At 39.0% G+C, this 21,928-nt stretch overlaps 1 protein-coding gene across 1 annotated transcript in view; it reads right to left on the reverse strand.

Annotated features, from left to right (window-relative positions):
• UTRN (utrophin) overlaps positions 1-21,928 on the reverse strand; it is a 340,746-nt gene that overhangs the window by 250,860 nt on the left and 67,958 nt on the right. The window contains exons 4-14 of the mRNA XM_053972321.1: positions 17,369-17,461; positions 15,842-15,919; positions 14,033-14,125; positions 12,997-13,169; positions 9,504-9,619; positions 8,348-8,511; positions 6,925-7,128; positions 5,744-5,925; positions 4,895-5,045; positions 3,367-3,486; positions 2,518-2,619 (exon numbers count right to left, since the gene is read on the reverse strand). Coding sequence (XP_053828296.1) covers positions 2,518-2,619; positions 3,367-3,486; positions 4,895-5,045; positions 5,744-5,925; positions 6,925-7,128; positions 8,348-8,511; positions 9,504-9,619; positions 12,997-13,169; positions 14,033-14,125; positions 15,842-15,919; positions 17,369-17,461 — 1,476 coding nt within the window. The remainder of the gene's footprint in view (positions 1-2,517; positions 2,620-3,366; positions 3,487-4,894; positions 5,046-5,743; positions 5,926-6,924; positions 7,129-8,347; positions 8,512-9,503; positions 9,620-12,996; positions 13,170-14,032; positions 14,126-15,841; positions 15,920-17,368; positions 17,462-21,928) is intronic.

The following is a 21,928-nucleotide window of genomic DNA, read 5'->3' on the forward strand; positions in this document are numbered from 1 at the left end:
TTCTTTTCTTTTTCCATCCTTCTTCCTCTATAACTCAAACACAGCTGTTACAAACGTTTTCACACAGAAGTGACACCACTGGTAATTCATATTTCTTTTAGTCCAGGCAGTTGATCAAAGACTCAGATACTAATTAGTCACCTCCCTGTTTATGGCACCTACTTTCAATTGCAAAACAACGCCAGCAAATTCTATTTCATTAACTACTGGAAGCTGGAGTTGTCTGCTCTGAACAGTTCTAACTCGAGGACCTTTAGTTTTTTCCATTTTTTTTTTCTACAAAACCTGTCCTAGGTCTCACTTCTCTTCAGTCACACAGCACTCCTGTAGTAATACCAGCAATAACTGGCATCAAGTACCAGGAAGGATTTTATGTATTCTATATTATGTTCCCACATACTGCTGCTACTGGATAGCAATCTCCATGGTCTAGAATGCCCATCTCTCTATCAATCTCAGTTGCCCAGCCATTGGTGCACTGGTGTTCCTCTCAGTTTAAAAATAAATCACACAGCAAGACAGACCTTTTTATTCTTTGAACAACACACTTTACAACAGCCACCAGGCTCCCCACCCTAGCTGTATATTTTTGGCATTGTCACAGAACTTACTATAGCAACTTTGGGCCACAAGGCTAAGGCAGTTCACATTTCTAATGTAAAGCAATATGCAAAATCTACATACAGAAATATGATGGTGGTTGAAATGCCATAAGGCTGTGAGAAAAAGAATTATAACACCACACACTCTGAAAAAATCATGTTGGCATCCCAGCCAACATATTTTATGCATAAGAGGAGCCCAAAACCCCTTAATGCATTCAGTTAATTTCTGCTAAATCAGCAGTCAAAGATAACTCTCCCTAGAAAATTGAAACATAATTACCACAGTGCTAAGAAGTCTCTGGTACTGATTGAGCAATTTGTTTCCTGAGAGGTAAGGACTGTGTTGACTTGAAAATGTGGTGTACAAGAGCTTTCTAGGCAGCCACAAAAAGGCTGATGCATCACTGTTGCTCATCTCTCCATTTGGTTGGACAAAATAGAGAATGCTTGTAATAAAGCGTTTTAGTTACTTTTGTGTTATGAAAGTATTTGTATTCATTTTTAAGTAGTTTCAGACTGTAAGTTTCGTAAGTCACTTGATCATCATTGCAGATTTGTAATTCAAACCTGCTAGCAATAAATGAATTATTCAGGTGAACAATGAGTGCAAAAAGGCTCATCTAAACCAGCTAAAACAAACTTCTATTTGGTCCTTGTTTGCTATATGACATTCTACATTAAGCACACTGATTGCTTCATTTTTACAGAGCAACATAGCTACACACAAATTTAAAATAAGCTGAGTTCAAATGTTCTACTCCAACAGAATATGGCACTTCTAACAGTATTGTAATAGTCAAAGAGTGGTCCCCAAACACACGTAAGGGTAGAAATGGATGTTGACATGACGGAGTCATCAAAAGTAAGAGCACATTAAGTCCATAACTCAAAACATAAACAGCAAGGATTTTGGGGGAATCCTTATTTCTCAATTCTGAGTTACCATGCCCAAGAGTTGCCAGAAAACGTTAGCACACAATTTTCTGGATACACATACACAGGTGACAAAGCATTGTTTTAAAGAAACATATATAAACAGATACTTGGCATGGGATAAACCAGAATCTTAACGTTGGGTCCATATTAACAAGGTCACATGAGCTACAAATTCAGCATATCAATATACTACAAACAGATATGGGATAGGTAAGGGAGGAACACACATGCAGCCCCAAAGAATGCAGACAAAACACGCTTGTCAAAGAAACAAGGCTGCAGCTGATACCAGTAGATATACCAGCATTGTTCTACTTCTTTCAAATGTCTAAACAATCTCTGCCTTGTTTAAACAATAGCTTACAGTGATAAATATCATGTTTAAGAAAAAAAACAATTTCAGTAAAACCGTCAAAGAAAAAACATAAAATATTTTAAGCTGAGAAATGAAACAAGCTCTAATTCTACGTATAGAAACAGCACATGTAGTTGTGTTGTTATTTTTTATGCCATAAATTACTTGTGTTTGAGAAGTATTTTTATGTAAAATACGTTATATCAAAGCAAGAAAACACTTTAGTATTGCACAATTGTGTATATGTGTTCATGCTGGAAGCACATATACTTTAATTAGGAAGATTTCTGTAATTACAAAACTACCCAATAGAAAAATGACAATGAATTTTCTAAGTATCACAGATACTCATTTTACAAGATACCTTGGAAATTACTTTATAATGAGCTATAAACTTCTATTCTTAAACTTTGGAAAAATACTTCTCTTGCACTTCAGAGCTACTCCTGTCCTCAAAGAACACTGGGAACCCAAACAATAACAAATTCTAGGCTTTCAAGGTCTCTTTTCCATGAGTTGCTCAATCCTAGTCAGAGCTTTGACTGTTTGGGTTTTCTCAGTTTGTTTTTTTTCCCTTCCACAAATCAACCAGTCACTCTGAGAAACTGAACAGCTACTCACCTGTTCTTCCAGCAGCTCCTGCCATAAAAGCTGAATTTCTTGCAGCTTGACCCGCCGATCCTCAGTCCAACGACAAACTGCTGTCCACCGCTCACCAAGCCTCTACAAAAGCACAAAACACTCAGTAATGATCACGAACCTCACAAAGGAACTCCAAAACCAGATATTCAAAAGTGTGATTTCTACTCCACATTAACTTCTTTCTACATTATATCTACTTTCCTGCCCATTATTGATATTACTGTATTGCACAGAGCTGGAGACTAACACTTTCAAAAACATTCACATACAGCCTTAACTCTGGTTTTGCTCAAGTCTTTGAGCTATTTAATTGACTTAAAAAGGAATGAACAAAGTAGCATGAATTCTGTTTGAAAAAATTCTGTCTCATGTACTCACTGTACTTCAGGTTATAGTCCTAAGTGACAGGAAAACACTTCATATGATATTCCCTAGATAAATTGCATTCATGTCTTCCAAGTATTTCTCCTATCAGATTTTAACTTTCTATTTCAGGAAAATAACTGACATGAAATAAGAGTTGTACTATCAATCTTCCCATTTAATGCAACTGCTGAAAGGATATACTACCAAATTACCTAAATAATTGGGAATGCAAACAGCTTGACAAATCAGGAATTGAGCTTGAAAGTCACCAAAGTATTTTGCAGGTTTTAGCTTGAGCTGATTTAATAATTTTTCAAGTTATTATTGCTCCTAAAGAAAATGTTATTTTAAATTACTTTCTAAGATAAATTGTCTTTAAACACAAAAATGTTGATTAACAATTACATGCAAATTTTTCAAGTGTCTAATAATACCGTTAAAAAAAGAGGACTAAGATTTTACCTGCAGTTGTTCCTCCAGAATAGCTGTTGCACTTTCCCCACTGCTTTCATCAACGATGACCACCATGTGTGTTAGGGAGTTGACCTTTACCTGTTCTGCCTCTAGGTCACTCTGCAGGCTCTACAAGAACAAATCAGAGGTTACCAACTTTTAATGCATTTGCTAATCTGCTGTTTTGGCCACAGTGACTATCACAGCTGCTGTGGCAAACGAACTTTGATATTTCAGATTCAACAGCTAAGCACATATTTTACCACTGGCAATCACTGCACAGTTTAAAAATTTTAAGCAAAGGCTGCTAGAAATGAACCCAAACACATTTTGGGTTAAAATACTGTAAAAGATAGTGCCTTAAGTTGAATGTCCCATACTTGACTAGGAGAATCACATGACAACTACACTGATTTCCATACGTCCAATGTTCTACGTAGGAGAGCTTAAGTATTTCTACACAGGGCTGCTATTGTTAATAAGCAAGCAACACAGGGCATACCAAACAGAAATCATTAAGAACACTCATTTTTCAAGAGTTGACAATATAATTTCAAAAGTATCAACAGTGCAATAACTGACCATGATGCTCCTAAGTTAATAGTTGAAAACTGCAGAAAACATGCAGTTCTGATTCGTTTAAAGCAATCTGTAGATTTAAATATTCATACAACTTCAAAAAGGACAGATTCAATGGTTAAAGCCTACTACAAAATATCTCTGCAAGACCAACACACCTTTACAGTACTGTAAATGTCACTTTATACCAGCATATCCTAAGCTACTCTATGAAACACATGCCTCAAACTCCCCAGACTTTGAAAACAAAGGACAGGAAAGTACACAGACTAAAAATACTCCAGTGCTCTTGTTCTGTGAGGTATGTCCCATGCTGGGGAGAAGGTCAAACCTCAGCACTGAGCATGAAAACTAAAGCTGCACCATGACAAATATCAAAAGGACATCTTTCTCCTTCACAAAAACATTGCAGGATAGAAAGGCTGGATTTGCCTTTAATCCTTTGCTGGATTACCCAAAAATTCAATTGAGAGAAAAAAACACTTCCAAAATATTGCACATATGAGAAAGCAGTGTCTAAGCACTCTCTTAGGATGGGACTGGAACTGGTGACTTGGAAGGCCCTGATGGTTTTGACTCCCCCACTACTTTAATGTGCAAGTCTCAAGCAGGCGTTAGTAATGCCTGCCAGTAATTAAGGGCAAATCTCTCCACAGTACCTTTCGTACTGTTCCTCACATCAACAGTTTACCAGGAGAGGCCCTTATTCTCTGCACAAAGTAAGGGTAACAATTTTCCCTAAAGGTTTCATTTCCTGCATGAAGCAAATGTAATAGCTCCTGCTAGTCAGCAATGCTCAGGTGTTAAGACTTCTAATTCCTTTTTACACCACCATCATCCTTTTCCAAACACCAAATGCAGTCACATATGACTCTTGACAATTAAGTTTCTCATGTGCCAATGTACATATCTTCCAAATATTTCTCCTATACATATCACATAACAGCAAAAGGTTTACCTTATGTTCTTCCAGCTGTTTTTGAAGTGACTCCAAATCTTCCGCTAGGAGCTGAGATTCCATCTTCTGAATGCGCTCCTCTGTGACCATCAGCCAGTCAGACAGCTGCTGCAACTGCTGCTTCTGGAGCTCCATCAGCATGTCATGCAGGCTGCAGGGGGAAGCACAGAGTTACTTCAGACACAGCTTTCCCAAAGAAAGGAACTAAATTCTAGTTCATATAGGAAAGAAGCAAGTGCATACATAAAACTGTTACTTATTACTAAATAAATTTTTCAACATTTAGCTAAGGAACACAGGTAAGTTTCTTTCTCAATAAAAAATGTTCATGAATTATGCAATCTATATCAGGGATTGTTTCTTCCAGTGGGGTTTGCTGCTAATAAAGCCACTGCTGAAAGTCACAACAAAACCGTTTCTCCATTGATATGCAGTTCTTACCTTGGTAACCCATATGTAGGGAAAAATTCTTCTAAAAGCTTTTTAATTATGTAAATACCCATAGATATCCACTATGCGCTTTACTGAGAAACTTAAATGTGTTTCTAACATTGTTTCAGTAGCTTATGCAACAACTGCATTTAAATACCATATATTTAGTCTGGCACATCTACATAACAATTCACAAAATAATTTACACAATGACCAAAAAAAAAAAAAAACCCACTAAGTTATACACATTCCTTTCATTTCACTTTAAAGCATGAAGGAGGATTTTGTGTCACAAAGTGAAATGTTTATTCTAAAAAAAAAGTCTTACAAATGGATGCAAACCAAATTCTCCAAAACACAGCAAGAACCAGAGGTCAGTCTTGAACCTCTAGAAGAAGTTATGTGCCATGAACTCACCGGGACTGCCTGTCCATGCTCTCCACCCTGAGTTCCTCCCAGCGGGAGTTCAGCAGCAGCATTTGCTCCTGGATCTCAAACTCTTCTTCAGGTGACAGATTTCCCTGGGCCACCAGTTGGTTTCCAGCCTGCAGAACATTGCCCACACTGCTCTGGTGCGCAGTCAATTCCATCATAAAACCCTGGAAATGGTACAAGCAGACATCACTGTGAGGTCTTATCAGAGTTTATGACTTGGTAAATATCCTAAAAAACCGTAATGTTTGCATCAGTGCTCTAGAAGGAGCTGGCACCATCAAATGCACGATGATGGCAGACCTGTTCCTTTCCTTGACACAAGATTTTCCATGCACTACAAAAATTCTGGATCCAGTAAAACAGAGGAAAAAAAAAAAGCTGACCACCTCAATGAAAGATCTGTTTGGGAGAAGAGAGCCTTCAAACAAACACAATAAAAATATGAAACAGGAATTTACCTATGGCAAACAGAACATAAAACAACATCTGAAATGTACTGTAGGAAAGCAATTAGAACCCTATGAGTTAGCAACATATATTTACTGTAAATCCAGAACAGCTCTTCCTTTGCTTCATGGCTTTAAAACTGTAGCACAAGGAAAAAATTCCTCTGATTGATCAGCATTCAAACTCTATATTCAATTTTATACAGTAAGCTGGCATGGGAAAAAATTAAAACATCTAACATGGCAAAAACCTTCTTGCAATATTGGGACATTTTTTCAGATTTAGACCAAAGTCAAACCAAAATTTGTGAAAAAGAATAATTTGGAAGCATCAACACATGTTTCTGAAACAAACTATCCTAATCATCACAGGAGAACCACTGAATAAATTGACATAATTGTCAATTTCAGCATTACCCTTATTTAACAGCAAGTGGCATAAGGCTGACCAGGTTTTTTAGTAATTAGCAGCAGGGAAGTGCAACTCAGTCTGAGATCAGACTGCCTTTGTATTATGCAAACCTGTAAACCAGTCAACAAAGGCTGATTTAAAAAAATTACATTAAGGTTTCAAATCATGCTTCATTCTAGGTTCTTCTAAAAAGAAGAATTTCGCCTTGAATAAAGGCTAGGAAATGGAAGTTCTGCAGCTTATTTACACAAACACAAAAAAAAAGAAGCCACATCACAACAAAATAATTTATAAGAGATGCTTACTTCATGGGTGGAAAATTGTTCTTTGACTTCCTCAACATCACCAGATATTTCCTCCTGTTCCCGAAATGCATCCTCAGCTGACAGCAACCATGTAAGAACTTCTTCCAGAGCAACTTGGTAGCTATCCAAATCCATATCCACCTCTGTCACTGTGCTGGGAGTCTCTGCTCTAGAACTGTCCTGGTCTTCTTCAAGTGCCACAGTCTAGGCAGCCAAGTGGAAAGAGATGTCTTAGAACTGCACAGAAGACACCCTCCCAAATGGTATTAAAACCAGAAAAATTAAGATCTCTTTCAAGCTTTCATAAAATGTTAAAAAAATTGTTGGATACATCTTAATGAGAAAGGCCAAAGTCACTATATTAAACTGCAAGTTCATTAGAAAAGAACCTGGATAGAGAATACAACTTTAATCTTGCTCTGTCAACAGTGAATCTCAAAACCAACCAAAACCTCATCACTACCACTAACCACCACTAATTCCATGGAAAATTCAGTTAAATATTCTGGACCATCCTCTTTAGCTGATCAAGACATATGAAGCAGAGAAGAGAAAAAGAAAAAAAAGGAAAAAAAAAGGAAAAAAAAAAGGAAAAAAAAAGGAAAAAAAAAAGGAAAAAAAAAGGAAAAAAAGGGGAAAAAAGGGGAAACAGGGGGAAACAGGGGGGGAAAGGGGGGGAAAGGGGGAAAAGGGGGAAAAGGGGGAAAAGGGGGAAAAGGGGGAAAAGGGGGAAAAGGGGGGAAAGGGGGGGAAAGGGGGGGAAAGGGGGGAAAAGGGGGGAAAAGGGGGGAAAAGGGGGGAAAAGGGGGGAAAAGGGGGGAAAAGGGGGGAAAAAGGGGGAAAAAGGGGGGAAAAAGGGGGGAAAAAGGGGGGAAAAAGGGGGGAAAAAGGGGGGAAAAAGGGGGGAAAAAGGGGGGAAAAAGGGGGGAAAAAGGGGGAAAAAAGGGGGAAAAAAGGGGGAAAAAAGGGGGAAAAAAGGGGGAAAAAAGGGGGAAAAAAGGGGGAAAAAAGGGGGAAAAAAGGGGGAAAAAAGGGGGAAAAAAGGGGGAAAAAGGGGGAAAAAAGGGGGAAAAAAGGGGGAAAAAAGGAAAAAAAAGGAAAAAAAGGAAAAAAAAGGAAAAAAAAAAGAAAAAAAAAGAAAAAAAAAGGAAAAAAAAAAGAAAAAAAAAGGAAAAAAAAGAAAAAAAAGAAGGGCAACATAACACAAATTTATACTTCAATACACAAGATTTTGTAAGTGTTTCAGAAAAGAAAAAGGAAGACAGAAAGACTGCAGTTAATGACAATGTTGCTATGATTTTTCGTATTTTCCCAGTTGTGTTGCCCAGGACAGAAGGCATGTTCCAGAGGTAACTGACAAACTTGAAGATCGGCTAAAATTACAGCTCAAGAAAAGAAAGGCCGGCTTTGATGATAAACACACCTGCGGCACGCTGAATTCTCCATCCTCACATTCCTGCTTGTATCTCCTTGGAAGGGTTTCTACCTCCCGAATGTCTTCCATTGTAACTTGCTTAGGAAGGACTTCAAACAAAGAAGTTAAATACATAATAATGGACTTTTTGTCTGGAATCTGTACAGCAACATCTGCATCAAAAAGATAAAACATGGGGAAAAATAAATGGAGACAATTTTTTAAATCATTACATAGAACACAGGTAACAATTCACATATTGTCCTGTTAAACAGCCTTTCATGAACTTTTAACTTAGATACTAGGCTTAGAGACCAGACACACATTAAAAGTAGCATAAAGGAGGAAAAAAAATTTTTTTTCTACATTTGGAAGTGAATTCACATTAAAAGTCTTGATCTTTTCGAAGTAAGAACACAGACATGAAGTTGCTAAGGAATAAAATCTGCCTGGGGAAAATTGTTTGAAGCATCTCCCAAGCAGAAATGTATCAAGGACAGTATCCTACACAAACAAACATTTCCATTTAGGCTCTATCCCCATTCCCATTGTCAGTCAGGTAATTTTCTCATTTTCCACACTGGAAAGAGTTTCACTGAGCCAGGCTGGGTTATGAACAGTACCCATTCAGTTAATTTTTTTTTTTCTTTTCCACAAGAAGGTGATGCTTGTCTTTCAGAATGAATCTTTGGAGGCTCACTTCAAAGCAGAGGAACAGGTCAATAAATTAAAAAGGAGCCATAAAGGTTTCCTGATAAGCATTCCTAGGCAACTACTGCTACTCAGTGTGTGTGTAAATAACAAATTCTGAGCTCTTAAAAAGCCCCTTCTACACAATGCACTACTGCACCTGAAAAGCATACATCCTTGCAGCACAGCTCCTACCTAAAAGGAAACAAAGTGTATCAACTTCACCTTCCTTACACAGTCCCTGGATGGAAAGTCAACCCAAACCTTAATATTCAAAACACCAAAGCCTACACATGTACATCCATACCCTTACCCTAACAAATGGCATTTCCTTAAATCCAAATTTAAAGGCTTGAAATTAAATAGCACTGCACAAAGCTGATAGAACTGTCATTCATACTTAGTATCAATAGAAGAATTTTCTTTTAAGAGAGCTCAAAAAAAGCTTCTTGTCGAGTAAAAAACTGTATCCCACCTTCAGGATCCAATAGTTTCTCTATTCCTAAGTGGTTCTTGGCTATGTTGAAAGCATTTTCCAGTCTCTCGACCGGGGACATCTTTGTAACTTTATCCCAGCTGAACAGCTCAGGTCTAAAAATGAAAGCAAAACAAGGATGAAAGCAAATTTATCCTTAAGAAAATTCCATACCATGCAGAATATCAAGTTAGGCATATGACAGTAGCTACCCAAATAATATATTCATACACATATATACCAAATACCAACATAAGTGCATATACACAAATGCAAAACAAAAAGCACGATTCTCACTTATTAGAGACAATCTGACGATCACAAATTAACTGACTGCATTCCCACAGCAACATCCACCTTCCATTCCATGTCCTAAACAAAGTCATTGACTGAAACAGGAGATCAAATACCACCAGCAAGAACACAAGCTTTGTTTAAAATTAATCCCAGAACCAGTTTTCCTCAACTGTTTCTTTTACAGCATTTTATTACTACACATTTTCTGCATCAGGCACTGCTTGGTAATCAAGAGTCACTCTCTTCCTGGAAAACCTCATTCCAAACTTGTGATGTGGCTCAGTGACCACCCCAGGCCATCACAGCCAGGAGAAACAGTGGTCTCCATCTCACTCACTCACTCTTCCCCATGGTCTTTTTCCCCCAGTAACGAAAAACAGCCTACAGGAAAACATCCCATCACAAGTGCTCATGAGTCCCAGTACAAATCAGGCCAAGGAGCTGATCAATTTGCAGTGTCAGCAGCCTTCATCTAAGATCAGTGTTAACCCAAGGGCATCTCCAGTCCAGCTGTGCACCCAAAACACGCTGGTGGGTCTCAAGGGGAAAGAGCAGAGCACACAACAGGAAGCAGAGGGAGCAAACAGGGCCCATTCCAAGCAGTACCTACACCTGCGGGGCATGATCAGCCAAGTGCTGTAGCAGTACAGCTGCAGAGCCGTTAAAACATCCTCCATTCTCCTGCAATAGTGGCTTCTCATCAAAACATTGCTATTGATTCAGTACTTCATAGAACTTGGGGAGGAAGAGATGGTCTTGCCTTTAATTCTTTTAATATTTGATTCAGTTGTAAATTGACTTAAGAGTGCCCTTTATCATCTGTCAAGTCATTACGTTTGTGAAACAGGAAGTCCCTAACCCAACAGAGTCTAAAAAGCAAAAAGCCAGAAGAAAGCAGGGTGAGTAGGAGCAAAGATATACATAGAAGCTCATGGAATACTGTACATCCATGCAAAAGCAGCAAGAAGAACCATAGATTCATGTATATCTTTAGTAGATATTGACTTTGAAAACAAAGATTTTAATAAATCACAACTACGTACTTACCTAAGAGTGAGAAAATCAAATGAAAAAGTAGAATTCAATTCAAAGAGGAGGTAAGCTAATATTACTAAATGAAAGAGACCAGTACAGTAAAATGCTAATAAAATTATATGAGCTAATAGGTTACTTGCATGTTGCAGGTGTTACAAAGATATTAGATATTAGATATAATATTATATTGTAGCCAAGAGGTAGTACAACTAACAATTGTTGACAGATACATAATGAGAAAAGAAAGATATTAAATCTCTTAATGGAATCCATTAAGATTCTCCTATTTTAAGTGTCATATTAAATTAAAATATAAAAGCAGGATTGAAAAATGCCTCTGAGGAAGGAAAGCACTACTGTCTGGGTAAGTTAAATGGCTTTGTTGTCCTATTGCTTCTGCAACCTACTCCAATCTCCTTGCTCCTTGCAAGTGCTTTTAAAGTCTCTCCTTCAAAGTTGAAAAGATAAACCCAGCTCAAGATTTCTTTAAAGTATGGGGAAAATGGTGCTTCTCTGACTAAAGGACTTGTGCCCAGGGACAACAAAGCTGAATTCTGACATGCCAGCAGTTGTCAGGCTCCAAGGGATATGGAATAAAAGGCTCAGACCCAGATTTTAGGAAGTCACAGGAAAGCACAGTTACTGAGTCAAAAGCTTACAGCTGAGGCTTTTGCTACTTAAAAAGTGCTCTGAAAAGGGCAGAAACTTCATATCCTGCACAGCCTAAGCACATAGTAAAAATAAAAGGACAACAAACAGCCTAAAACTAATTTTTCTGCTTCTCTCAGGTCACCTAGGTTTCATTTGTGTCTAAAGCTGGTACACTCCATCAGAAAGCTTCACACATTCAACAGCAGAGCAAGGCCACTACAGGCAGTTGTGCTGGTAGGAAAATCACCATAACTGCTCACACAGTCCGGGGGAGGGACTTTGTAATACTTGTGATAAATTCCAGTGAGAGGTTTGGTAGATCTGTCCTTGCACAGCAGTCCTTCCAAACTTGCAGAAGCCCTCAGCATGGTGCTGGCCCTCCTTACACAGCCATGCTGGCTGAACACAAGCCAGCGCTGGTCCACAAGACACAGAGTTATATCAAGGCAGACCTGTCCTGAAGCCAGTGAGTCTGTGACAGAGCCTATTGCACTTACCAAAGGCCAAATGGGCACTTTAGAGCAGGCTCAAAGTGAATGTATGTTCTGCAAACACTTTGCATCTGCTGGGTGTAAATCTGAGTGTTTGTAAAGTATTTGCTGTGTCAAATACCTGCTGACCAGGAGGTCTGGTTAAATTCTAGAAATTATAATACCATTTCCACATTAAATGGTTATTTATGGGTAAGAACAGTCAGACCTTGCAAAGCAATGAGCTGACTTCATTTAAGAGACACAGGATTAGAATGGATTGCCCAGTAGATCTCAAAGAAGAGATTTTTAAAAAGGAAGTAAAAAAAAGTATGCAACTTTAATAGAATCTGTAATGATGATTTATTTGAACTTCTGAAGAGTCTTGCAAAAATCAGAAAGAACACAAAAGATCGCTGCAAAGAACCTTTAACTCCATTCTTTATAAAGTATAATGAACAAACTAAAGGATATTCTACAGATACCTAAAGTGTTTGATATTTTGCCCCACAGTTCTGCCTGCAGTCCTGAAAGAACTGCATACATTGTCTTTCAAGCAAGATATATTAAAAAACACCAGAAAAGCTACAGAGCCTTTCATTTCTTCATTTTGAAGCTTCTGTATCTTCTTATTGAAATTATATGGCATTCTCCAATGGAAGAAAAATTTCTTTTTGCAAAGGAAGCCAGGTAGAAGGAGAGAAATTCAGGTGAAGGAGATGGTCGACTCCTCCTTCTCCCACAGAGACCTTTTCAATATATTCACTGTAAAATGCATACCAAGTGGGATGTAAACCCACTCCAATTAGCAAATGTTTGTGCATGTGCAGGAACTCAGCGTTACCCTCCTGCCTTGGCTACAGTCTTTGCTGGCAATGTCCCACCACTGCTATTGTTGCCACAAAGAAAAGACAAACAAACAAAAATCCTGGACAAAGAATCACTGAAATAGGCCAGAAGCTGTCAAATATTCAAGCATGAAGACACAGGAAAAAAGCTGTTTACTTCACTAGGTCAAAGATAAGCTGTTTGCCACTTACTTATGTCTGTGAATGACAGCATTAAAGGCAAGTCCATCAGCCCAGCTTGTGGTGAAGTTCAAAACATTGACCTGACTGTAAGGTCTGGTGGACTGGCGAACCCAGCTCAGCAGTATCTTCTCACTGTTGGTCTGCTGCAAATCTGACATGATGTTCTTCATGACATCCTTCACCTGCAAGACAGCAACAACTACACCTTACAAACATATGCTCCACTTTTCCTCCCTACAAAACCAAACTACTTCCAAATCATAGAAGGGGCTTCCCCATGAAAAGCCATGAATCAAACTCCAATTCCTCACATGAAATTTGGGAATAGCAGTCTTCAGGCCGTCTTTTCTCTCTACTGATTACAAGAACCAGTGATGCTTAGTGTAATAATGACACATTACTCTTACACTATGATCCTCTCACTCTCCTTGGTGCTGTCTGCTCTAAGCATAGGGAATAAAAGTCCTCACTGCCTTGTGCTGTGGTTCCACCAGTAAACAAACTCCAAAAATACAGCCTGTATAGGTTTTCTGCAGGAAGAGAATATCTGCTCATCCTACAAAAGTAGTTTGCTGTTTGGGTACTAGTTATGCACATCTACAAAGGTCCCTCCAAATTAATTTGATGATCTTCACAGATACTTAGATAAACCAGGAACAATTCCATCTATGAGACTAACAAACCTACAAAGCAGCTGTAAGATGCAAGACAAACACAGCTACCTAAACAGTAAAACACTACCTGCCTCAAGGCCTTGAGGAAGGAATGGAAATACAATGCTTCAGCCTGAAAAGCCTCTCTGCAATTCACACCAGCAGGAACTAAACTGAGTGGCCGAACACAACTGGGCGCATGCGAGAATACGGATCATGGGAGGCAGCCAATAGACTTCGAGCAGAAACCAAATACTGGCCTGCCTTTATTTACCAGCCCAAAATAGAAGCAGTATTTTCTGCCACCAAAAGCCTGGGAAGGTTTGAGAAAATCACAGCAGAACATTGTACATGATTCCTGGAAAGGAAGAGATCTCAGAGCAGCCTCTCACCTGCCAGTGCAAGATAATGCTCCAGAGCAGCCCCAGCGTCAGCTTGTGATTTCCATCAACGATGTCAGTTCCTCCAATATTCACCAACTCCACCTGGAGAGGTTGAATCAACCCTCTATTAAACACTGTTATCATAGCTCCAAGTAACAACCCCACCCCACATCCCTGGCTGCCTAGCCAAGTATTACCAAGTGCTCTGAAATAAATAGTAGTTGAAGAGAAAAGCAGAGCTGACAGAATTTTACATGACAACTGCTTAAATAAACTGAACATTAACTGCTTAAACTGCATGACAAGAGATAGCACCAAAGAATATATTCCACTGGAAGAGTTTTATTCTCTCTAAATATACAGGTGCATACCAGCAGTCAAAACTGAAAAAAAGAAATGCAAGCATAAAGGACCTGATAGGAAAGTAAAAATTAAGCAAGTTTGGTCCTCAGTTATTTTTATATTTTAATTTGATTTACAAATCAGAAAAGCTGACTTTCCGTACTTGGAACCATTCTGCTTAAAGGATGAGATTCACAGGATCACTTGATCACCTACACCCTAGATTTGTCTGATCCTTGCAATATATATTTAAACACTTTTATAAATTATTTCACAAGTTATGAATATTTCATAGCCCACAAACTCTCCAGCAACAGAATGCAACTGTTTTTCAGTGGATACCTTTCCCTCCATCGTAACACACAATACTTTCCAATGAAGCTAAGCAGTAGGCATAAATCAACTACATGACCTTAACAACCTTCAGCTAAGACCATCTGTTTACTTCCAGAAACCCAGGTGCTGTCAGCTTAAGGAAGAAATAATTAATTATTGCAATTCAGTATTGTTTCATTTATTGTTATAATAAAATTAATCATTTTCAAGCTGAAAAACTCATTATTTATCCTTTAAAAAGTTAATATTTACAGTACCTCAAAGAACAAAAAGAACCCACTGCCAGTTTCGTCTGCTTCCAAGAAATATGACACTAGTCCACCAACACAGAGGGGATATTGCAGTATAATAGAGCATGTTGTGTCACTCTTCAATCATCAGTTTATATAAATATGCCCATGCTTTCTTGTCTTTAATGTATTTTATTACCAAAATGTTTTTATTATGTTATTTTAGTGACCTGACATTCACAAATAGAAATTCTAAGTATAGACAGCACACTTATCAGGAATTGTTCGTCAAAAAAGGAAGAAAAACTAATACCACTTTACTATAGCACTACTGTCTTCCAGTCAGTAAAAACAAATATTAAGCCAAATAATTCATATTCTTATTTTTCTTAAAGGAGGATTTGATTTTGTTTGCTTGTTTGTTCTTCTGACCAGTTACCAAAGCTGCAAATTAGAAACACAATACATTTGACACAGAGGTGACAGAAATCAACGAAAAGACCCTCCTAGAAACAGAGAGCAGGATAGAGCCACAAAACCTGCCATCCCCTTACAGGTTCCTGCACAAGTTATGAAGCATTATTTGAAATTATTCTTTTGTCCTGATGTGTTCATCAGCTATGCAATAGCAAAACTTCAAGGCACCTTTTTCTTGGGAGCTGCACATATCTCAACAAACCAGAATTTTGTGATTAGTGGTTCAATACCGTTATCAAGTTTGCATTTGAAGATCTCACTGAATTGCTGGATACTGAAATTCTACATCATATAAGAAACTATGAACAGTTTACCCATCTCAATGAGGTCTCATTTTAGATACAAAAAACTTTTACTCTCTGCATTCTGAACTCATTTACATACAACAATATAATAAAGAATCTCTCAAAAAGCTGTGGAAAAACATGCTCACATTGTTCTGATGCAAGACTTGCAGTACGCGGTTGACGTTATTCAAGGCATGTACTCGTGTGGAACCTCGTTCTTTAGGCTGAAAATAAAAAGTTACAATCTGTTCAACATCAGAATTAATGGACATACCAAACAAAACTAGAGAAGAAATCTCCATATTTTAACTTCTTTCTTTCAGTAGTAGTAAGAAAAAACAAACAAGATCATCCACAACAATTTTAAAATGAAAACTGGTCAGAACAATATTCCCCAATTCAAGGCACAGGACAGGCCTTGGAGTCAAAATGTGTTTCAGCTTATCTTCAGTTAAGTCCAAAATTTTTATTCCCAGCATCTACAAAATTATAAACCAGCCATGCAAAAGCAAAGGAAAAGTTCCTGGGGAAAATCTGAGGCTTTTGAACATTTGCCAGAGTACTTGAAATTTTCTGGCTCCCAAGAGAGAACAAGCAGCAATTTGTTTTTCTGGCACCACAAGCCTGCTAAATCTTTGCATACGGGGAAGAAGTTATGCTTCCTGACTTTCCCTTCCTTTTAGTAGCAGGGGAATAAAAAAAATAAAAAAAAAAAAAAAATCTCTGCAACCAGAAAAAAAAAAAAAAAACACCAAAAAAAACCAAACCTTCAACTCTTGACAATACCTGCCACTCCATTTGCTTTTAATCACCATAATTTAATTTCTGTGGCAGAAAGTGATCATACTGCAAAAGCATGGAGCTGAATTTGGAGCACAGTAGTCAACTTAGAAACAAACTCATGTTGTTTTCATTATACTTCAAATCACACCACAACTTATTAAAAGTAGTAGTAAAACACATCTGCTTAAAAAACAAAGTAAGCTTGCAACATGAAATTTTGTATGACTGAAGGTTCCTCATAAGGTCCATAAACAAATTTGAGACTTAGTATAAATAGTGAAATCAAGAATTTAATCCCAAAGGTTTCACCATATTTCATGCATCTTTCTAAAGAGCCATTAATGGTAGCAGGGAAAGAGTTTTCAGCTGCATGCACTTTCCCATACACATATTGAGTAGTTTTCATCCTTTTTCTGTCTGTAGATGACAAAATTTTTCAGTGGAGATGCAGATTTTTACCTACTAACTATTGTCTTTTTACTTTCTTTTTGTTCTTCAAGGGATCTTTCATGAGCTTACTAGAAGCCCACAGGGATCCAGCTGAACACAGGTCTACCTGGTCATCCAGAAACAGACCTTTAAAAGATCTCTACTAAAAACATACACTATGTGAACAACACCACAGATTTTGCATGCTTTGCTAGATAGTATGTAAGCCCTCAAGAGAGGGTTACACAGTTAAGCTTCAGCCTGACCCTGTATCTCATGAGTGGAGTTCATGGGAATTTCACTGGAACTGTAGAGAACAAGTACACATTACAAGCAAATTAAGGTTTTAAATAAATTAAAATACAATTTTAAAAAAATCTCATGCCTCAGTTTGTGTTTTGTTTATTCATTGGTTTGGGTTTTTTTAATAAATGGAAATATGATTCAGATGTTTCTCTTACCAGAGGTTTCCCCGTCAGACCCTCCAAAAGGTCCAAAAGCTTCCTTCCATCTTTGAGATCTGTGAACATGTCTTTCACTGGTGCCTTCCCACTCTGCAGAAGAAAAAAAAAAAGGAGTAATAAAAACAGTGTTTAAGCAAAACTTCCCTGAAAATAGATACTTTTTCCTTTGTATCTCTTAATTTATTCTTATTTGGTACTAAAAGTAGTAAATGAAAGCTGGGGGACTGCTACAGTGATCAAATAGGAAACCTTCCCTTTTTAAGTGTTTTTTTTCTTTCTTCCCTGTCAGTGTGGTTCTGTGCATCAGCAGCCTTGTACTAAGGAACCAAACTAGTGCATCCTGGCTCAGATCAGGGTGGATGCATGAACACACAAAGATCGCAAAGAAACAAAATTTTGCAAGTTTGAGGAGTCATTTTAGAAAAAATGCTTTGGTTTGGCTGCATCTAAAGGAAGAAGAAACTGAGGCTTTTCAGAAAGAAGCTACTGGGACAAGTTCTGTCAGATTAAAAAAAAAAAAAAAGGACAAAAAATTACTTGGAATTGAGCCCTGTGTAAGATGCCACTGTTCTACAAAGACCAGTAGATCAAAAGGTATAATATTTATTGAAACAAATTAATCACTTTCTCTACCATGGAAAAGAAGCATAATGTGAAACCCAGAGGTACTCTAAATCATAAATTTCTAATTTTTGCTTTCTTTGGGAGTGGAGGGACTCTGTACAAAAATCGTGGCAAATGAGAGTGGAATCATGTTAACTTTTTCCATGCTTCCTTTTTATCTCTTCTTGGACCATAAGAAAGTTACTATGGGACAGTTCTACAGGGTAGGGGGAGAAGACACAACCAGCCAGCAATTAAGTGCATTTGCTTTGTAATATTCACCTGCTGGCTGCCAAGAAATCAATTAAACTACTGCTTTCACTGTCCCTTTCAAGTGCCAATTTGGGGAGAAAAAAATATTTTATAAGTACCACAAAAAGCTCCAATATTGCCTTTTCCTATCACCTTCAGTTTTTAACATTGCTCTTCAGAAAGAAGGCTGTCAAAGACCTGCCTTACATGACATAAATTAGCTGGCATAGATGTCTCCTGTCTTCACTTATCTCCTCCTGCCCTATAGCTGCTGGTAATTGCCAAATACTGGCTAATAAATCAGAAAAAGAGAACTGAACAGCTCAATGAACCCTGTTTTTTTGGCAAATGTCTGGTTTTCCCCAAAATTCATATGGGTTTTTCTTAGGTGCCCCATTTAGATTTGACGCTATGAAAACTACCAACACAAAAAAAAAAAAAAAAAGATGGAGTTGAACAGCCGCAAAGGAATATTTCAGTTTCCTGTACAAAAACATAACTAAATGTAACAATTTCAACCAGCTAAACAGTGCTAAGTATGATCTTCCTCTCAGAGCACATGCTTTTCACAGATTACTCAGATGCTTCACAGCTGCATAGCAACTTAACCAAACTTTTAAAGCATGCTGGAGCCTACAATGGGACAACTGGCTGGAGAGATGAGGAGAGACCAATGGCTGCTGTCTACCTGGACTTCAGCAAATCTTTTGACACTGTCTCCCATCATAGCCACATAGGCAAACTCAGGTGTGTGAACTGGACAAGTGAAAGGTGAGGTGGATTGAGAACTGGCTGAATGGCAAATCCCAGAAGGTCACTATAATTGGCACATGGTGTAGTTGGAGGCCTGTCACTTGTGGTGTCCCCTAAGGTTCAATAGTGGGTCCAATATTGTTTAACTTCTTCATCAATGACTTGGATGGAGGACAGATGCCTTCTTAGCAAGTTCATGGATGACACAAAGTTGGGAGGATTGGCCAATACCCCAGAGGGCCATGCAGCCACTCAGAGGGACCTCAACAGGTTGGAGAGATGGGCAGAAGGGGAACTGTGTGAAATCCAACAAAGGCAAATGTGGCGTTCTGAACCTAGGGAGGAATAATCTCATGCACTGGTACAGGCTTGCGCTATCTGCTGGGATGCAGCTCTGTGGAAAAGAACCTGGGAGTTCTGGTGGACAACAACCTGTCCATGAGCCAGCAGTGCGCCCATGTGGCTAAGGAGGCCAGTGGTATCCTGGGGACATTGGGAAGAACACTGCCAGGAGATCAAGGGACATGATCCTGTCTCTCTACTCATCCCTAGAGAGGCTGCATCTCACTAGGTGTGTGTGAGACTCACGAGTGCTGTGTCCAGTTCTGGGCTCCTCAGCACCAGAGAGATGTGGAGCTCCTGGAGTAGTTCCAGCAAAGTGTAACAAAGTTGATCAAGAGATTGGAGCACCTCTTACATGGAATGTCTCAGGAAGCTGGGCCTGTTCAGCCTCAAGAAGAGACAACATGATCAGTGTCTGTAGGTACCTGAAGGGAATGTCTCCGTGGAGCAATAGGACAAGAGGCAACAGGCAGAAACTGACGGAAGTTTCACTTGAACATAAGGAATACCTTCCTTGCACAGGTGATCGCACAACAGAACAGATCACCCAGAAAGGTTGTGGAATTTCCCTCACTGGACATGTTCAAAAAAACATCTGGATACAATCCTGAGTAACATGCTCTTGGGGTCCTTGCTTGAGCAGGGAGGCCAGACTAGATGATCTCTAGTGGTCACTTCCAACCTTAACCATTCTGTGATTTTACAAGCCAGAGAACAGGATAACAGAAATAGAGATGCAGATAAGTCTCTTCTACAGTTTATGGTGTAATACAGGAGGAGATCAGACACAGAACAATCAACCCAGATGCCAGTAAAATTTAGTTTACATTTGGTTTGCATCACCACACTGAAGACAGTAAAAACAGGTTGTTAAAGGCACAAGCAAATTGTTCATGTGACCAGAAAAGCAAGCAGTAGGAGCTAAGAGAGGTCTCTGGATGCAGAAATAGTCAAATACTCATTGTGACAGCAAAAAACTAAAAAAAAACCCAACCAAACAAACTTCTTAGTCATTCAAGTGTGGGCCTCTTCAGAGCAGAGGGAGAAAATCACTTCCACTGACCTGCTAGCCACACTTTTGATGAAGCTGAGGGTATGGTTGGCTTTCTGAGCTGAAGCACACATTGCTGTCTCATGTGCAGTTTTTCATCCACCAGTACCCCCAAGTCCTTCTCTGCAGGGCTGCTCCTAAATCCATTCATCTCCAAGTCTGTACAGATACTGGGGAAGGCCATGATGCAGGTGCAGGCCAGGACCATGTACCTGGCCTCGCCAAACTTCACAAGATTCATATGGGCCCACTTCTCTAGGCTGAAGTCTTTCTGGGTGATTTCCATTCCCACCTGCAAATCAACTGCACTTGCTCAGTGTGGGGTCATCTGCAAACTTGCTGAAGGCATACTCAAAGCCACTGCACGTCAGTGGTGATATTGAACCCTTCAGATCATATTATGGACCCCTGAGGCACAACACTTATTTCTGATCTCCACTTGGACATTGAGCAGTTGACTGCAAATCTTTGGATGCAGCTGCCTAGGCAATTCCTCATTTATTTAACAGTCCATTCATGAAACCCCTATCTCTCCAATTTAATGACAAATGATGTTGTGGGAGACACCATCAAAGGCCCTACAGAAGGAAAGCCTTTATAATTATACAGTTAATTATAATTACATATAATTAGAACAGCACACACATATACAACACCAAAACTGAGAATGTTATAACCATATATCCTCAATTAATATGTTGCCTTAGGTCCAGAAGTTAAAGAGGATTTGGAACTACTGAAAAAGCAGAAAGATACCTCATTTAATACAGTGCAACAAGACTATTGAGAGGATACAGCCTTCTTTCTTTGCTTCCATCCCCTCACTTCTCATGCATGAAAATAAGCTGAATGACTTCCTGCTTTCAGTAGTTAATTTCAACAGGTCATGGTATGTTCCACCCCTACGCAATGCACCCTGCTGTGATGGTGGAAATAAATTGGATCTGCTTTCTCAGGAGAATGACTTTTCCATTTTGATGGCCATCAGAGCACCATGTTTTGCTGTCAGTTCAAAGAGTTAACAGAAGAGTATTAAATTATTTCTGCACACTAAACTACCCATTCCTAGTTTGTTCAAGTATCCACTGTCCTAAAATGGACAACGCAATATACAAAGCCTCTGTATTTAGTGAAGCCTAGCAAATGCTCTCGGCGGGAAAGTCAGCTCACAGGATATATTTTCCCACATGCAAGGTGACTCAAGTTTGCTAAGAAAGGGTTGCAACACCCACCCCACCAAGCCCATCATCACCTCCACAGAAGCACACCCACCAGGAAAACTGGAAACCTTCAGCTTCCCACGCCCACCTGAATCCCATGTACACACCTGGTGGCAGCTGCCACCCAGGAAGCCTCAGCTGTCCCATCAGGGCACAAAGCCAGCCCTAACAATCAGCTGATGTCCCAATGGAGCAGAGACTGCACAGGCACAGCAACCTCCTCTGCTCACACTGCTTCCTCCCACTCATACCTCTTCCTCATACCTGAATGCACATTTCCGTGCAGGATTTGCTATGTGAACCATATAGTCTGCAGTCAGAAATATCACTGCTCTG

Source organism: Vidua macroura, chromosome 3 (assembly GCF_024509145.1).
Source record: "Vidua macroura isolate BioBank_ID:100142 chromosome 3, ASM2450914v1, whole genome shotgun sequence".
NCBI lineage: Eukaryota > Metazoa > Chordata > Aves > Passeriformes > Viduidae > Vidua > Vidua macroura.